This window comes from Bos indicus, chromosome X (assembly GCF_029378745.1).
Source record: "Bos indicus isolate NIAB-ARS_2022 breed Sahiwal x Tharparkar chromosome X, NIAB-ARS_B.indTharparkar_mat_pri_1.0, whole genome shotgun sequence".
NCBI lineage: Eukaryota > Metazoa > Chordata > Mammalia > Artiodactyla > Bovidae > Bos > Bos indicus.
Window position 1 is genome coordinate 61,407,646 of NC_091789.1, and position 19,052 is coordinate 61,426,697.

Here is a 19,052-nt window from a genome sequence, read left to right on the forward strand (position 1 = left end):
TAAATATTCCAATCTTCCCCTGTTACTCATTTATAATTTCATTCCATTTTCATGGAAAAACATACTTTGTTTTCAGTTCTTTTACTTTTATTGAAGTTGATTTTATAAGATTTAGCATATAAGCTATCCTGGAGAATGTCCTATGCATTCTTGAGAAGAATGTACATTATACTCTTCTCGGGTAGAGGGTTGAATAGATATCTGTTAGGTCTAGCTGATCTATGTTGTTGTTCAAGTCCTCTATTTCCTTGTTGATTTTCTGCCTTGCTATTTTACCCATTATTGAAGACAATCCAGCTATTGTTGAATTGTCTATTTCTAACTTGTTAGTTTTTGTTTCTTGTATTTTGGGGTTCTTTTGCTAGGTGCATCTATGTTTCTACTTGTAATGTCTTTCTGATACATTGACTCTTTTATCATTATAAAATATCCTTTTTTATCTCTAGTAATGTTTTTTGTTTTATTATATATTTTGTCTGTTAGTATATCCATACAGCTTTGTTATGGTTGCTATCTTAGTTTATGCTGTATGATAAAATACCACAAACTGTGCTGTGCTTAGTCGCTCAGCTGTGTCCCACTCTGTGACCCCATGGACTGTAGCCTGCCAAGCTCCTCTGTCCATGGGGATTCTACAGGCAAGAATACTGGAGTGGGTTGCCATTCCTTTCTCCAGGGGATCTTTCCAACCCAGAGATCATACCCATATCTTATGCATTGGCAGGTGGACTCTTTACCATCTGAGCCACCAGGGAAGCCCAAGAATGGAGTGGGTAGCCTATCCCTTCTCCAGGGGAACTTCTCAACCCAGGAATAGAACCAGGGTCTCCAGCATTGCAGGCAGATTCTTTATTAGCTGAGCTACCCAGGAAATTGAGCTACCACAAATTAGGTGGCTTATAAACAGCAGGAATATATTTCTCACATTTCTGGAGGGTGGGATTTCTGTATCAAGCTGCCAGCATGGTCATGTTCTGCAGAGAGCCCATGTTGCAAACTGCTGACTTCTTGTATCCTCACATGACAGAAAGAGGGCTGGGTACCCTTTGGCTTCTTCTTATAAGGAAACTAATCCTACTCATGAGGATCATACCCTCATGATCTAAGTATCTCCACAAAACCTCACCTCTTAATATCATAACATTGGAATTGGCATCTCAACATATGCATTTGTAGGGACAGGGAACAAATATTCAGTCCATTTCTATTGCTGTTTGGGCAATTGTATTATTTCCATTTTTTTATGTTCAGTCTTTTTGTATGTTTTCATCCAATGTGTTCTCCTGTAGACATCATTGGATCTTGCTTTTGTATATAGTCTGAAAATCTGAATTTTGATTGGCTTGTTTAATCCATTCACATTCAATGTTATTAATATGATTGGATTTTGTCTGCCATTTTACTTTTTGTTTTCTGTATTTCTCATCCATTTTGTTGTTTTCTTCTTCCTCTATTCCTCTTTTATTACCTTCATTTTTGAGTGGATATTTTCTAGTTTAATACAAAATTTTCTTTAATGTTTTTCTTCACTGTGGTTTTTTTTTTTTAGTTTTCTTTATGGTTGCTCTAGGGCTTATCATGGGTATCATAACCTATCATAATCTACTTAAAATATAGCAACTGAATTCCACTAAAATATAGAAATATTACTTCTATGGTGCTTTATTCTTTTTTCCTCCTATTATTATACATATTACATCTTTGTATGTTAAACTTAAAAATACAATATTTTAATTGAAATTAGAATATTGTAGAACTTTATGTCTTTAAAGAAACTGAGAAAAGCAAGGAAAGGAAGTATATATAGTTTATTATACTGAACTTCTTATTTAACTTTTCCGGGTTTTTTGTTCATTTGAATTCACATTATTAACTGTTGTAAATTATTTCAATACTTTGCTCTCACGACCTCCTTGGTTATGTTATTGTCAAATATGTTACCTTTCAATATGTTATAGGCCCATCACATTATACCATATGTTTTATGTAATTGAATTTTAAGTCAGTTAAGAGAAGAAAGATATAGAAATATGCATTTTTACTGCCTTTTACAGTTATATGTGCTGTGCCATGCTCAGTTGCTCAGTCATGTCCAGCTCTTTGTGACCCCATGGACTGTAGCCCACCAGGCCCTTCTGTCCATGAAATTTTCCAGGCAAGAACACTGGAGTGGGTTGACATTCCTGTCTCCAGGTGATCTTCCCAACCCAGGGGGGATTGAACCCACATCCCCTGCATTTCAGGTGGATTCTTTACCACTGAGCCACTTGGGGAGCCCTTACAATTATATAGTTGTGTCTAACAGCATTCCTTTTCTTTCTTCCTGTGGCTTCAAATTACTGTCTGGATTCACTTTTTTTCAGCATGAACAATTTCCTATAGTAGTTTATGTAGAGCATGTCTGATTGCAATAAAATCTGTTTGCTTTTGTTTATCTGGGAATGTCTTTGTTTCACCTTTGTGTTCCAAAGATAGCTTTGCTGGATATAAGATTCTTGGTTAATAGTTTTTGTCTTTGAGTACTTTTAATATGCCATCCCACTGTCTTCGGGCATCCGTTGTTTCTTTTTTTTCTTTTTTTTTTTTTATTTTATTTTTAAACTTTACATAATTGTATTAGTTTTGCCAAATATCAAAATGAATCCATCACAGGTATACATGTGCTCCCCATCCTGAACCCTCCTCCCTCCTCCCTCCCCATACCATCCCTCTGGGTCGTCCCAGTGCACTAGCCCCAAGCATCCAGTATCGTGCATTGAACCTGGACTGGCATCTCATTTCATAAATGATATTTTACATGTTTCAATGCCATTCTCCCAAATCATCCCACCCTCTCCCTCTCCCACAGAGTCCATAAGACTGTTCCATACATCAGCGTCACTTTTGCTGTCTCGTACACAGGGTTATTGTTATCATCTTTCTAAATTCCATATATATGCGTTAGTATACTGTATTGGTGTTTTTCCTTCTGGCTTACTTCACTCTGTATAATAGGCTCCAGTTTCATCCACCTCATTAGAACTGATTCAAATGTATTCTTTTTAATGGCTGAGTAATACTCCATTGTGTATATGTACCACAGCTTTCTTATCCATTCATCTGCTGATGGACATCTAGGTTGCTTCCATGTCCTGGCTATTATAAACAGTGCTGCGATGAACATTGGGGTACACGTGTCTCTTTCCCTTCTGGTTTCCTCAGTGTGTGTGCCCAGCAGTGGGATTGCTGGATCATAAGGCAGTTCTATTTCCAGTTTTTTAAGGAATCTCCACACTGTTCTCCATAGTGGCTGTACTAGTTTGCATTCCCACCAACAGTGTAAGAGGGTTCCCTTTCCTCCACACCCTCTCATCCATTGTTTCTGAGATGTTATTTGTTAATCTTTCTGGAATTCAGTGCTAGAGAATGCCATTTTTCTCTTGCTGCTTTCAAAAATTTTTCATTGTCCTTGTTTTTGAATATTTTTACCATATTATGTATGTAGTTCATTTTTAGCCATTATTTCTTCTATTCTTTTTTCTTGGCTGTATTGGGTGTTTGTTGCTATGCACAGGCTTTTCTGTAGTTGTGGCAAGCAGGGGCTACTCTCTAAATTGCCATGTGCAGACATCTCATTGTGGTGGCTTTTTTTGTGGCAAAGCATGGGCTCTAGAGCATGAGGGCTTAAGTTGTTGCAGCACATGGGCTCTGTAGTCGTGACTAGTGGGCTTAGCTGCCCTGTGGCATGTGGGATCTTCCTGGACTAGGGATTGAACCTGTGCCCCTTGCATTGGCAGGTGAACTCTTAACCACTGGCCACTAGGGAAGTCCTCTTCTATTATTTTTTCTCCTACTTATTCTGTCTCTTCTCATTCTGTTACTCTCATTACATGTAAGATGATGCCCTCAATGATGCTCTATACTTCTCTGAGGTTCTGTTTATTTTTGTTCCTCATTTTCCTTCCTGTTGTTCAGGTTGTGTGATTGTTACCGTCTATTTTAAAGTTCATTGATTGTTTCTTCTACCAGTTCAAATACACTATTGAGCCCTCTAATGAATTTTTCTTTTTAGTTTTCTTTTATTTTTCAACTCCAGAATTCCATTTGTTCTTTTAAGTATGTTTCTTTATTGATATTATCTATTAGTTGAGATGTTATCATTATACTTTACTTCTTTAAACATTGTTTCCTTTAATTCTTTGAACATATTTGTATAATGGGTGCTTTGACATTTTTGTGCACTAATTTTATCATCTCAGCCCTGTGAAAAGTAGTTCTATTGCTTGTTTTTTCCCCTTTTGTATGGGATACTTTCCTGTTTCTTTATATGTCTTACTGTCTTTTGTTGAAATGTGGACATTTTAGGTAATGTATTTTAGCCAATCTGATTATTGATTCTCCTCCTCTCCAGGGCTTGTTCCTTGCTTGTCCATTTTTTTTCAACGAGTTTGCTAGACTATTTGATTAAGGTCTCTTTCCCCAAAATGGTACAGCATCTCATGTCACTACCCAAAGGTTGTAGCCTTAGACATGTTCACAGTCACCTTGATATGACTGTGTATTTATCAGGGATCTCTTTGATGGTTTTTTCCCCTGCTCTCTTTCTTAAGGTGATTTCCTTTGTTGGTATCTTACCCAGCTATAAACCTTCACTGATGACTTACTAGTGGCTGTATTGTTTTTGACAGTGTCTTTGGGCATGCATGGGGCTTCCCTTGTAGCTCAGTTGGTAAAGAATCTTCCTGCAGTGCAGGAGACCCAGGTTTGATCCCTGGGTTGAGAAGATCCCCCAGAGAAGGAAATGGCAACCCACTCCAGTATCCTTGCCTGGAAAATCCCATGGAGAGAGGAGCCTGGTGGGCTGCAGTCCATGGGGTCACAAAGAGTTGGGGCACGACTGAGCAACTAACACTTAACTTACTTACTTACTTGGGCACGTGTTGCTCCAGGTTCTGACAGTTAATTTAGGGCCTGTTTCAGAAGTTAATCTTTGAAGCCAAATCTTTGAGACTTGTTCTAGTCTCAGGGCTTCTCTTCTTATTTTTCTCTTTCTCCAGTTATCTTTGGTAAATTATAACTGATTTGTGGTTTGACTTGTTTTCATGGAGGTAACTGCCTCTTCTTAATTGCTTGCCACCAAAATTTCTGTTGTCTTTGAGAGTGCCCTTTGGTTTAAAATTCCCCACATCTGTTCCAGGTAAAGTCAGGTCCCTTAGGGAGATCTTCAGAGATCTTTGTTTTTATGGTCTCCCTACCTGTCAACTGACCCACCCACGCAAAATCTCTGTGACTTCTCCAGAACTGATGGTAGATGAAGTGACCCTCTTTTTTAGAGTGACACCCTGCATTGTGAACAGGGCACTGAGAAGGACAGTAACATCTGGTCTCCTCAGCTTGATTACACTAGCATCAGCTTTTGTTCTACGAGTGACTGAGTCCAGTACTCTTAGCCTGCCATGCAAGAGCTTAGATCTTTTATCTTATGAGTTGGGACTGTGTGGAAGAGAAGAATCACAAAACTCTCAACTGTTCTTGCTTGGAGTACTTCTATAGTTTGGAACTGGGCATTACTGTAATGCTCAACTGGGTGATGGAGGGAGAAGGAGCTCTGCGTTCATGTCTGCTTCCCACCTTGCGTGGAGCTTTTGTCAAACTCAGCAGGGCAGGAGGAGAGGAAAGGAGTGGGTCATGGCTAAAATGCCATACATTCTTTCTATTCACACTGAAATTTAGTACATTTTGTTGAATAAGTGTTTCTTCATTTGCTGTAGGTTTTTCAGATAATATCCAGAATTTTTTTTTTCTAAATTTCAGCATTTATTGTTGTTTCCTTAGGGAGATGATTCATAGAGTTCCTCAAGCTCTCATTTACAAAGTCATCTCTCTCATGGCTTGGCACTGAGTTTTTGAATAGTCCATCATAGTTTTTTTCTATAATGTACCGTATTCCAGACTTGTCTGATTATTTCATCACAGTGTGCCATTGTATTGTCTTTTCTAAGATAGCACTTTCTGTTTCTGTCTTTCTCTTTTGTCTTCTTTTGGATTTTAGTATTGTCCGTTCTCTAATAATGTGGAAAACTTGGCTTCTTTTACGGTTTATCCTAGAAATTAGAATTCCTATATTGTATGCTTATCATATCAAAGTCTAAAGTAATCAATGTCCATATTTGTTTTTTACAGTTACAAGGACATTAGGATCTTTAACTTCACTCATCCTCTCCTGACTTATATTATTTTATCACAGTTTTTATGTTAGTATTGTATTTTTGAGCACTGCATCTATTTTTATAATTTTGTTTTATAGTTAGTATTGTTTAAAATTCAACCACAAGTGTATTACTTTTTCTCTTATTTCCATTTTGTATTTTAAACCTTCTAATTCATTTGTATTTCCTTACTTACACAGGAGAAGATATTCAAAAGGTTTAAATTTCCTTTTGTGAGGTCCTGCTGGGGGCATCCTTTCTCAGTTTCTGTTTGTCTAGAAATGAAACGTATTTTCACTAGGTATAAACTATGGGTTGACAGTTTTCTTCGTATTAAAGGTGCAATTTCATGGTATTCTGTCTTCTGTTGAATATCTGAGAACTTATCTGTAAATTAATTGTCACCCATTTGAAGGCAGTCTATCTTGCTTTTATTGATGCTTTGAAGGGCTTTTTTGTTTCTTGGCTTTATGTTCTGAAGTAACCCTATTTTGCATCTAGTTTGGGGTTCGATTTTTCTTCCATCGGATCTGCTAGACTTCTAGACTCACAGATGTCTTTAATTAGCTCTTAAAAACTTTCCACCATTATCTCCACTATTGGCTCTGCCCCATTCCCTCTTTTACCTCTTCTTTCTATAACCCAAATTACCTGTTTGCTATACTACCTCACTCTTTCTTCCATGGCTCTTAACTATTCTTTTACATTTCTCATATGTTTCATCTCCATGTTACATTATAGATCATTGCTTTTCACTTTAATTGTTTTAACTTTACTAAGTCTATCTTCAGCTGTTATCTAGTCTGCTGTGAAGCTCATCCATTGAGTTTTAAATATCATAGTTTTTACTTTTAGAATTTATATTTCAGTTTAGCTGTTACCTTTTTTACATGATTTCCTTTATTGTCTTAAAGTTAAAAATCTTTCATCATTGTAAAAATAGTCATTATAATTCTAATATTTGAAATCTTTGCTGAATAGTTTCTGTTGTGACATGTTTCTCCTGATTTTTGCTTATGGTATTTTGCTTCCTTGTATGCTTAGTGATTTTTGAATGTGAGTGCTTATTTTCCTCTCAAAAAGGATTTTTTTTTTAATTCTCTGAAGTTTAATATGAACATATGCTCTTCTATGGGCTTCCCAGGTGGCACAGTGGTAAAAGAATCTGCCTGCCAATGCAGGGGACATGGCCTCTCTGAGTCAGGAAGATGCATGAGGAGGAAATAAAATGCACTCAAGTGTTTTTGCCTGAAGAATTTCATGGACAGAGGAGCCTGGCAGGCTACAGTTCATGTTCCATAGGGTTGCAAAGAGTTGAACACTGCTAAGCACACACACATGCTCTTCTGCATAGGATTTATATGCATTTCTGTCCAGACTCTAGGAGGTTGAAGCAGTTTGAGTCCACTCTAAAAAAATTTACAGTTTGAAGTTAGTGGGCCACCCAGCTAAATGCTAACTTGAGTTGCAAATCTGCACGATGGCCAGCTTGTGGTTATAGTTTTTCAAGGATATTTTCCCCTTGTTCTTCTTGTTGAGATCCAAAATATCTTTTTCTTAAAATTCTCTGGAGTTATTTTGTATATGGTTCTCTCTTACACTAAAAACAAGAATCTCAAATTCCCCAAGTCTAGTAAATGCCCTTGGGGCAAAAGTAGTTTTCTGTGGTCAGTTTATTGGAGTTTTTCCCCCTTAGATTTTGGCCTGATAAATCCTATTGTGCTTCTCTTGGAGGTTTTTAAGATATTTTTACATTCTTTTCAAGCATAAAAGTTGTTTTTTTTTAACTGTCTTGATACCTAACTCCATTATTGGTATATTATTTCTCTGTGCCATTATTTTGTAGTATATATCTCAGATCATCTGAAGCAAAATCACCTAGAAATGTTTATTAGAATTTTAGGTTCTGATAGCCAACCTCAAGCTTACTGAAACCAAATCTTTAGGATGGGGTCCTAGTATCTGAATTTCTGTGAGGTTTTATAAATGATCCTAATGCATACAGAAGTTTGCTTTTATTTATACTTTTAATCTTATTTTTTTTACTGTAGGACCCTGAAATCTAAATTTATTGTTTTTTTTATACTTACCCAGCATCAAGGTTAACAGCCCATTATTTTTACATCTATTTCATAGTAGTGTTAGTCACTCAGTCGTGTCCAACTCTTTGTGATCCCACAGACCATAGGAATCACCAGGCTCCTCTGTCCATAGGATTCTCCAGGTAAGAATACTGGAGTGGGTTGCCATTCCCTTCTCCAGAGGATCTTCCTAACCCAGTGATTGAACCCAGGTCTCCTGTATTGCAGTCAGATTCTTTACCATTTGAGCTACAGGGAAGACCTATCTATTTCATATTCCAACTTTTATCATATAGTAAACGTGTGTGTGTCTGTGTATGTATATCTGTATCTGGCCTTTGTATTTTGGATAATTGAGCTGCCTATTCTTTGAGCAATACCATACTGTTTTAATTATTGTATCTTCATGATATGTTTTATTATGTGATAATAAAAAATATTTTTTACTTTTTATTATTTTCTCCCACACTAAAAAGTGTACAACATTGCTATAGTTGCACTGGTTTTCTTGCTTCAACAGTCTTCAGTGACTTTGTAGAATAGTTTTTCCAAAGTTTTGAAAGTTTTTTTTTTAAACTTAACTCCTATAGTACTTTTCCCCTATGGATTTAAGAAGTCATTTAAACTGAGGTACTTAATATTGTTTTTTGTTCACAAAAATTTGTATTATAATTTTATTGCTTAGCATGGCCATTTTGCTCTAGATATATTTCTACTGCATTTTTAAAAATTGGAGTGTAGCTATTTACATTTTCTGCAGAGCCATTAGGGACACTCCCAAGCTCAAAGAAAGTCTCTTAAGTTTGATAACAATTATTGATTATACAATTCATTTTCACTCGGTAAATCCTACTGAATCACAGACTATAAAAGCTGGAAAATACCTAAAGATATTATATTGTCTATCTCTATAATTTTACCAACAAGAAACCTGAACTCTAGGGTATAGGAATGACTTATCTGTAGTCACGTAGTGAATCAGTTCCTGAGGTAACATCAGGATGTATTTGTTGCATCTTGGAGCTTTTTCTCTTCCTGTTGTATGCTATATCATTATTGCATTATATTAAGTATTCTTTTCATTTGTTTGGGCCTGATTTGTTTTGTTTCACTAGATTGGAAGTTCCTTAAAGGCAGCACTCATTAATTTTTTTGTACAACTCAGCCCTAATATTGTGCTTGGTTCTTATTAAGCACCTAATCAGTATTGATAGATGTTGATAAAAAATTAATTGTTCCATTAAACAGATGTCAAATTGAACCTATTTCCTTGTGAGCATCACAGTTATAACTATAAGAAAAGTGGCATCTAGTGGTTGGTTTGTGTATTACAGTTTCCTTTTGTTTCTTGAACTGAGTACTGGAGTCATTTTCATAACCTGCTGCTGCTGCGTCACTTGAGTCGTTTCCGACTGTGTGCGACCCCAGAGACGGCAGCCTACCAGGCTCCCCTGTCCCTGGGATTCTCCAGGCAAGAACACTGGAGTGGGTTGCCATTTCCTTCTCCAATGCATGAAAGTGAAAAGTGAAAGTGAAGTCGCTCAGTCCTTTTCAACTCTTAGCGACCCCATGGACTGCAGCCGACCAGGCTCCTCCGTCCATGGGATTTTCCAGGCAAGAGTACTGGAGTGGGGTGCCATTGCCACCTAGGTGCAATAAATAGAATATAAATTAAATGTTCAAATTGAATTGAAGGAGATTTTTCTGTAGCCACTAGATGTTTCAAGCAGTGACCTCTCTAAAGTATAACCACATGTTAAGTTATAAAGAAGTGCAAAATGATAAGATTATTAATTTTTAGAAAATTTTTGTATAAAATCACTTTCAAAATGGGATGCATGACTAAAGTTTTATTGTTTGTTTATAAATCTTATTACAAGTTGAAGGATATTGTTGGATACTGAAAAGTCAGAAATGCAATTATAAAGACAAGTTGCATACTATCTTCTCCATATTGATGAAATCCTATTAGGTTGTTGCTTTGAATTATTTTCAAGAACTTAGTTTATATTTTAAAAAGGTAGAACTCCTTCAATTAAAAAAAAATTTAACTGTGCTATAGTTGATTTACAATATGTTTCAGGTGTACAACCTAGTGATGCACAATTTTAAAATTTATACTGCATTTATAGTTGTTAAAAAATATTGGCTATATTCCTTGTGTTGTTCAATATATACTGGTAGCTTATTTAGTTGATACATAATAGCTTGTACTTCTTAATCCCCATCTCTATCTCCCTTCTCCCCTCTTCTTTCCCTCCACTGGTAACTACTAATTTGTTTTCTATATCTGAGTTTATTTCCTTTTTTGCTATATATACTAGTTTGTTTTACTTTTTAGATTCCACATATAAGTGAAAATATTCAATATTATGGGCTTCCCTGGTGGCTCAGATGGTAAAGAATCTTCCTGCAATGCCAGAGACCCAAGTTTGATCCCTGAGTCAGGAAGATCCCCTGGAAAAGGAAATGACAACCCACTCCAGCACTCTTGCCTGGGAAATTCCATGGATAAAGGAGCCTGGTGGGCTACAGTCCATGGGGTCACAAAGAGTCAGACATGACTGAGCAACTAACACACACACACACACACATGCAGTATTATAAATATATACATATATAATATATAACATACAGATAATACATAAAAAGAACTGTTAATGATAGATGACAATAGAATATCACACCATCTTTTACTTACAAAACCAAAAATCTATGCAAATATATTTACATTTATAATGCAAAGTCAAAGGTTAATTCTTAGATTTACAGTCATTTTTGATTATCACTATCCTTTACTCCTCCATTAATGCATGTAATTGAATGCTCTTAATATGCACAGTCTAATTCAGTGAATATAACTACTCTCATGAATCAATAAATTCTAAAATTTTTAAGTTTTACTTTGGAATCTAGAATTCATGTTTGCACAGAACACTACTAAATATCCTAACGTCTGTTCCTGACACATTGTAATGTAATATTTATGTATGGGATTATCCTACCCATTAGAGAGCAGTGATACACTGTCTTTGTATCACTGCCTGCATCTAACATAACCAAGTGGCTGGCACATAACAGGTGATCAATATGTATTTGTTGAATTAGTTATATATGTTTGAATGAGTTGTGCCTTATTCAGTATTAACACCTAACGTGTTTTCTGACTTCTTATAATGCTCAGTTTATGTTTGATGAATAAGTAAGTCTGAATAAGTCTATTTAACCTGTAATGTAGTTGATACATAACACTAAAGCCAGAGTGTATAACTTAATCACCTATGAATAATTATAGACATATAACAGTTTCATTAGAAATGTCAAATGCACATCTTTTATTGAAACAGCTTTTTGCAATGTGAGTGGGAGATTTCCCCCAATATCAAGCTATTATTATTTGCTGTTATAATTAGGAAAAGGAGTTCTGGCGTGAGAGTGACTTCTAGTTGTGGCTGAGTGTGTTAGGAGTTTTAAATAGAAGGACAAGGTTAGTACTTTGATAAGAATTGGGGAAGGTACTATGGTAATGATTGGAGTAAAGGAAAGCGTGGAATGTTGGGAAGGAGGTTACAGTACATTTTAAATCATAGCCTCCCAAGGCTGAACATTATAAACATTTATGTATTTATATCACATAAAAATTTCTTTTATTTGATGAGGAGCACAACCCCTTATTTTACATAAATGGTGAACTATCTACATATGTTAAACTAATTACTATTTGTTTTTCTAAGCAGTTCAACTTCATGCAAGAGTAAAGGATAGATCGGGATGGCAGACATCATCTGTTGTCTTCTTGTCCTAAGGTTCTTATTTTGGAGAAGGATATTTTTCTGGCTCCAGTACTTCAGTTCCTAGTATGAGAGAATGAGCTTGTTAGTAGTGGCTGTTTAAGACACCTAGGCTCTGGGAACAGCATCTGAAGTAAAGCTTGGAGGTATTAGAGACTAAGCTACTAGTGATGAAAGAGTGGAAACAATGGAAAGAAAGGTGGTAAAAGGTAGTATATATTTCATGCTCCCTGATTGCTAATGAATGCTGAAAAGCAAGGGACTTTAAGTGGCAGTCATCTTTGGCAAGTTGCCAAAGACTTTGCTAACATAGATTGAGAGGTAATTTCTTACAAGTGATGTTAGGAGAAAAAAAGGAGTTCCTTAGAGCTGAAAATCATATTAAAGGGAAGTTGTATGGATTTTTTTCATTTATAAAAAGACATTTTTCACTTTATAGTATTGTATTTTCTCATTTTAAAGAGTTCAAACAGAAATGTATACAATAAAAGATGGATGATTCCTCAGAGATAAACATTGTCTATAGTTTAGTATTTATCCTTTTAGATATTTTTATGGTAGTTGTTTTAAAAGTTTGGATTGTTGAATTCATCTGAGCCATAAGTCAGAGTCTGGTTTTTAGGTTCATATTTAATGATTTTCCTCCCTCTTTCTCTTCCTTATAGGCTTGCTATGGGTGTTCTCCAGGATCAAAGTGTGACTGTAGTGGTATAAAAGGAGAAAAGGTAAGATATGAGTTAATCCTTCAAAAATTTAGAAAACCAATAAAATACTGATTTTAATTAAAAAAATAGGACTTCCACCCCAGCATATAATTAAAATGAATATAATAAAATAAATAGATAAATATAATTAAGTAAAATGAATTTTACTATGCTTCTTATTTTAGATTACTATAGGGATTAGGCTATATCTCAGAAGTCAGCAAACACTTTCTGTAAAGAGCCAGATAGCAAATGTTTTAGGCTTTTTGAGCTACATAAGGTCTCTGTCACATGTTTTTCTCCTTTTTAAAAAATAGTCCTTTAGTAGTGTTAAAAAGATTTTTAGCTTTTAGGACTATACAAAATGGGCTTCTGACTGCATTTGGCCTGATAACTATAGTCTGCCAATCTCTGATGCATCTTGTAATCACTGACTTAATAGGCAAAAGAAAGTAAAAACAACATTAAGGAACAAAATATTTATCAGGCTACTAATCTATGCTAGACACTAGGCAATTTCATGTATTTTTATCTAGTCCATGTAAGTTAATGATTGCTGCATCTCTACTTTCATCTTACTTTTCTCATAACAGCGTCCTTACTGTGTAGATATGATGATTACAAAGTATTAGTGATGATTAAATAGCACAAATCTAGCTACTATGAATCAGTGACTGACACTGAAATTAGATGTGTTTAAAAAGGGATAGTACCTTACAAAGAATTGTACTGGGGGAAGGTGATCATACTCTAGTCTTCATTCTTTGGGACTCAATATTTTTGAATGAATAACTGAATGTTACTAATTATATAAGAAAAAGTTCAGGACAGTATCTTGAGCATATTCCGTTTAGACATATAGAAGGTACACTAGCATATTAAAGGGGTTTAAAAGTCCTGGAGTAAAGAAACCTATTTGTTTTGCAAAGTTATTTATTTAACCCATGTTCCTTCCAACAGAACACCTATTAATAATAATTGAAGAGTGTTATACAGAACCATTATTTGAGTAACATTAGTTTGAGGGGAGTAGTTTTATGGTAAAGGTAATTTCTGTAGTGGTAAAAAGACCAAGAGGGATTCATTCTGACATTAGTGGAATGCCTTTTATCAGATTAACTCTTAAGAAGTGAACATTCTGGACAAAATATAACAACTATTTAATAGCATAGGAGAGTGACCAAAGTAGGAAAACAGTAGAGCAAATTCTGCCTCTTAAAGAAGGGAAGTACAGTGGGCATGTTTTCACTTATGTACCTTTTTATCCTGGGTATACCTTTCAGTCTGCATGGCAACGGATGGTAAGATGGCAGACAGAAAACCACAGTCCTAGTGGCTTGAGAAGTCAAGGACAGAATTGAGGATGCCAGAATGGCTATAAAATGATGGGAGATATGCTGGAATGGAGAGAGTTACAGAATGGAGAGCCCAAATATCTGCTTGCAAATGTCACCAAAATACTTGGTTGAACCTTGAACTTTATATGTATACAGGAGGATTCATTCAACCCAGCAGAAAGGAACGCTTAAAGGCCTCAATAAGGCAACACAGATTTAACTGCTGTCCATTGAAAGGAAAATGGAGTTTTAAGTGTTAATTCAGCCGAGTTAGCTATTTCCTAAAACAAATATTCAGTACTTTTCAGACAATATAAAAGAATCCAGGATGTGTATACATATTAAGTACAATGTCCAGTATACAATTAAAACTTGCTAGACACTAACACAGCAAGATCTGTGAAGTAACAAGTAAAAGTGACCCATAGTCAAGAAAAAGACCAATAAATGAAAACTAACTCTGCAATGACACAGATGTTAGAATTTTTAGACAACTGATTACAAAGTAAGTATTCAGTTCAGTTCAGTCGCTCAGTCATGTCCAACTCTTTGCGACCCCATGAATCGCAGCACGCCAGGCCTCCCTGTCCATCACCAACTCCTGGAGTTCACTCAAACTCACATCCATTGAGTCGGTGATGCCATCCAGCCATCTCATCCTCTGTCATCCCCTTCTCCTACTGCCCCCAATCCCTCCCAGCATCAGAGTCTTTTCTAATGAGTCAACTCTTCGCATGAGGTAGCCAAAGTACTGGAGTTTCAGCTATAGCATCATTCCTTCCAAAGAAATCCCAGGGCTGATTTCCTTCAGAATGGACTGGTTGGATCTCCGTGCATTCCAAAGGACTCTCAAGAGTCTTCTCCAACACCACAGTTCAAAAGCATCAATTCTTTGGTGCTCAGCTTTCTTCACAGTCCAACTCTCACATCCATACATAACCACTGGAAAAACCATAGCCTTGACTAGACGGACCTTTGTTGGCAAAGTAATGTCTCTGCTTTTCAATATGCTGTCTAGGTTGGTCATAACTTTCCTTCCAAGTAGTAAGCGTCTTTTAATTTTATGGCTGCAGTCACCATCTGTAGTGATTTTTGAGCCCCCCAAAATAAAGTCTGACACTGTTTCCACTGTTTCCCCATTATTTCCCATGAAGTGATGAGATCAGATGGCATGATCTTTGTTTCTGAATGTTAAGCTTTAAGCCAACTTTTTCATTCTCCTCTTTCACTTTCATCAAGAGGCTCTTAAGTTCCTCTTCACTTTCTGCCGTAAGGGTGGTGTCATCTGCATATCCGAGGTTCTTGATATTTCTCCCAGCAATCTTGATTCCAGCTTGTACTTCTTCCAGCCCAGCGTTTCTTGTGATGTACTCTGCATAGAAGTTAAATAAGCAGGGTGACAGTACACAGCCTTGATGTGTTCCTTTCCCTATTTGGAACCAGTCTGTTGTTCCATGTCCAGTTCTAAGACCTGCATACAGATTTCTCAAGAGGCAGGTCAGGTGGTCTGGTATTCCCATCTCTTTCAGAATTTTCCACAGTTTATTGTGATCCACACAGTCAAAGGCTTAGGCATAGTCAATAAAGCAGAAGTAGATGTTTTTCTGGAACTCTCTTGCTTTTTCGATGATCCAGTGGATGTTGGCAATTTGATCTCTGGTTCCTCTGCCTTTTCTGAAACTAGCTTGAACATCTGGAAGTTCACAGTTCATGTATTGCTGAAGCCTGGCTTGAAGAATTTTGAGCATTACTAGCATGTGAGATGAGTGCAATTGTTGCTGATGATTAAATAGTATAAACCTATGAATCAATGACTGACAGTGAAATTAAATAATTAAAAATGGAGAGTAATTTAAAGCAGATAGGATAAATATATTTGTTGGTTTAAAGGGAACTCTGCTAATAATAAGTGAACAGATAGAGAATCATAACAGAGCACTGGAAATTGTGTAAAAAGAAAGCAAGGAAAGCAAAATATGAGAAAGAACCATTTACCAGATGGGCTTTTAACAGCAGAATGAAGAAGACTGAAGAAAGATGGACAAATAACTTGAGAAACACACATTACCTAACACTAACCAACTAAGTAATTAAATGAAACAAAATATGAATAGCTCTATATCTACTAAGGAAATTTAATTATCAAACCCTTCCCACACTCACATAAAAATTCTAGTGCAGAAGTTTTCACTGAGGAATTATATGAAGCATTTATGTAAGAAACAATATCAGTCTTGCATAAACTCAGACAGTGGAGGGATAAGGACTGATGTCCAACTAATTTTATGAAACAAATACGCCCTAAAACCAAACCAAAGACAAAAGTTAAAAATCATTAAACTATAGCTCATTAATAGAGCTGAAGAAATGAAGAACAAAATTTTAGCAAATCAGATCCAGTGGTGTATAAAGCAGATAATATGTCCTTACCAAGTGGGGTTTATGCAAGTAATGCATGGTAGGTTTAATATTTGAAAATCAAAAATTATAATTCACCATGTTAAAAAACTAAATAAAAATTTTAAACATAAATAAGCCCACCATATAATTATCTCAATAGATACAAATAAAGCACTTACCAAAATTCATCATCAATTTCTGATAATCTTAGCAAACTAGAAATAGAATGGATTTCCTTAATCTTAAGGAGCATCTACCAAACCCCTATAGCCAAAATTATATTCAATGGAGAAAGACTACATCCCTTTCTTCTAAGATAGGAACATGTCTGCTCTCGCTATTTCTATTCAACATTGCCAGTGCAGTAAGACTAGAAAAGGAAAAGCATCCATACTAGAATGGAAGAATAAAACTCTCTTTTTTTGTAGATGAACAATACTAAAATGCTTATAAACTTTGTGAGTGTAGAAAGATCAGAATAAACAAACATGATAAGATCAATAAAGATCATTTATATGTATATATTGAACAATGAAAATTTGGAAATAGGAGTTATAAAAATGCCTTTTGCAAGATCACCAGAAATTTGAAATACATGGGAGCAAGTCAGACAAAAATGTGTAAGTCCAGTGCATTGAAAACTACAAAAATATTGTTGAGAGAAATGAATACCTGAATTAACACAGATATATATCATGTTTAGGTATTAAAGTGCTCAACATTACTAAGATGCCAATTCTCTCCAAATTTATATACAGATTAATAGACCTTCTTACTTTTCTTGTAGAAATTAAGCTGATTCTAAAATTCCAGTGTGGGCTTCCCTGGTGGCTCAGACATTAAAGAATCTGCCTGCAATGTGGGAGACCTGGGTTAGATCCCTGGATGGGGAAGATCCCCTGAAGGAGGGCATGGCAACCCATTCCAGTATTTTTGCTTGGGGAATCCCATGGACAGAGGAGCCTGGCGGGCTACAGTCCATAAGGTTACAAGGAGTTGGACTCGACTGAAGCTACTTAGTACACACAAAATTCAGGTGTAGGGACTTCCCTGTGGTACAGTGGTTAAGAATCTGCCTTGCAATGCAGAGTACTCAGGTTTGATCCTTGGTCAGGGAACTAAGTTCTTACCTGCTACAGAGCAACTAAGCCCACACACCACAACTAGAGTCTGTGGGCTGCAATGAAAGATCCCACATGTCAAAACTAAGACCCAACACAACAGTATAAATAAATATTTTAAAAAACTAAATAAAATCAGGTGTAAATGCTAACGTAGCTTTTTAAAAGAATGAAGCTAAAATATCTATATTACACAATTCGAAGACTTAGAATAAAACTACAGTAAACATGATAGTGTGCTAATAGCAAAAAAGATAGACATATAGATGAATGGAACACAATAGGGTCCGTAACTAGACCATAGGTGCATGATAAATTGATTTATTGACAAAAGTGCAAAAACAATTCAGTGGCGAAAAGATGGTATTTACAACAAAGGGTACTGGAAGAACTGGATATGCATATTCACAAAAATGAACTTTGACTCACTGCTTGCCCTATATGCAAAAATTAATTCAAAATGGGTCATAGACCTAAATATAAAGCCTTAATCTATAAAACCTAAGTCTACAAATCTTTCAGAAGAAAACACAGGAAAAAATCCTTGTGACCTTCGATTAGGTAGATATTTCTTAGATATGACAATAAAAACATGATCTGTAAAAGAAAGACTGATAAATTGTATTTCATCAAAATAAAGAACGTATCTTTTTAAAAAAAAATAAGTTTATTTATTTATTTTTGGTTGTGCTGGGTCTTTATTGCTGCACGGGCTTTCTCTAGTTGTGGTGAGCAGGGACTACACTCCAGTTGTATGCATGGGCTTCTCATTGCAATGGCTTTTCTTGGTGCCGAGCATGGGCTCTAGGGTGTACAGGCTTCAGTAGTTGGGTTCCCAGGCCCTAGAGCACAGACTGAATAGTTGTGGGGCATGAGCTTAGTTGCTCCGCAACATGTGGGATCTTTCTGGATCAGGGATCGAACCCGTGTCTCCTGCATTGGCAGGTGGATTCTTTACCACTAAGCCACCAGGGAAGCCCAAGAATGTATTCTTTTCTGAAGATACTAAGAGAATGAAAAGACAGTTCACAGACTAGGAAGAAATATTAATGAATTACCTATCTGATAAGAATCTTGAAACCAAAATATATAAAGAAATCTCAAAACTAAATAATAAACATCCCCAAGTAAAATTAAATTAAAAACAAGTTGGCAAAAGCTTTGAAGACACTTCCCAAAAGAATAGATGATGGCATCATATAGTAAACACATGAAAAGTTACTCAATATTAATAATTAGGGAAGTGTATAATAAATCTATGAGGAGATACTACTATAAACCTATAAGAATGTGTAAATATTAGAACATAACCATACCAAATACAGATCAATGTGTGGAGCAACTGAAATTATCACAGATTGCTGGTAGAGATCTGCTGCTGCTGCTACTGCTGCTAAGTCGTGTCAGTCGTGTCTGAATCTGTGCAACCC

General features: G+C 35.9%; 1 protein-coding gene across 1 annotated transcript in view; it reads left to right on the top strand.

The window, feature by feature from the left end:
* The window catches only part of COL4A5 (collagen type IV alpha 5 chain), a 252,629-nt gene that overhangs the window by 102,065 nt on the left and 131,512 nt on the right, over positions 1 to 19,052 (top strand). The window contains exon 2 of the mRNA XM_019956152.2: positions 12,726 to 12,785. Coding sequence (XP_019811711.2) covers positions 12,726 to 12,785 — 60 coding nt within the window. The remainder of the gene's footprint in view (positions 1 to 12,725; positions 12,786 to 19,052) is intronic.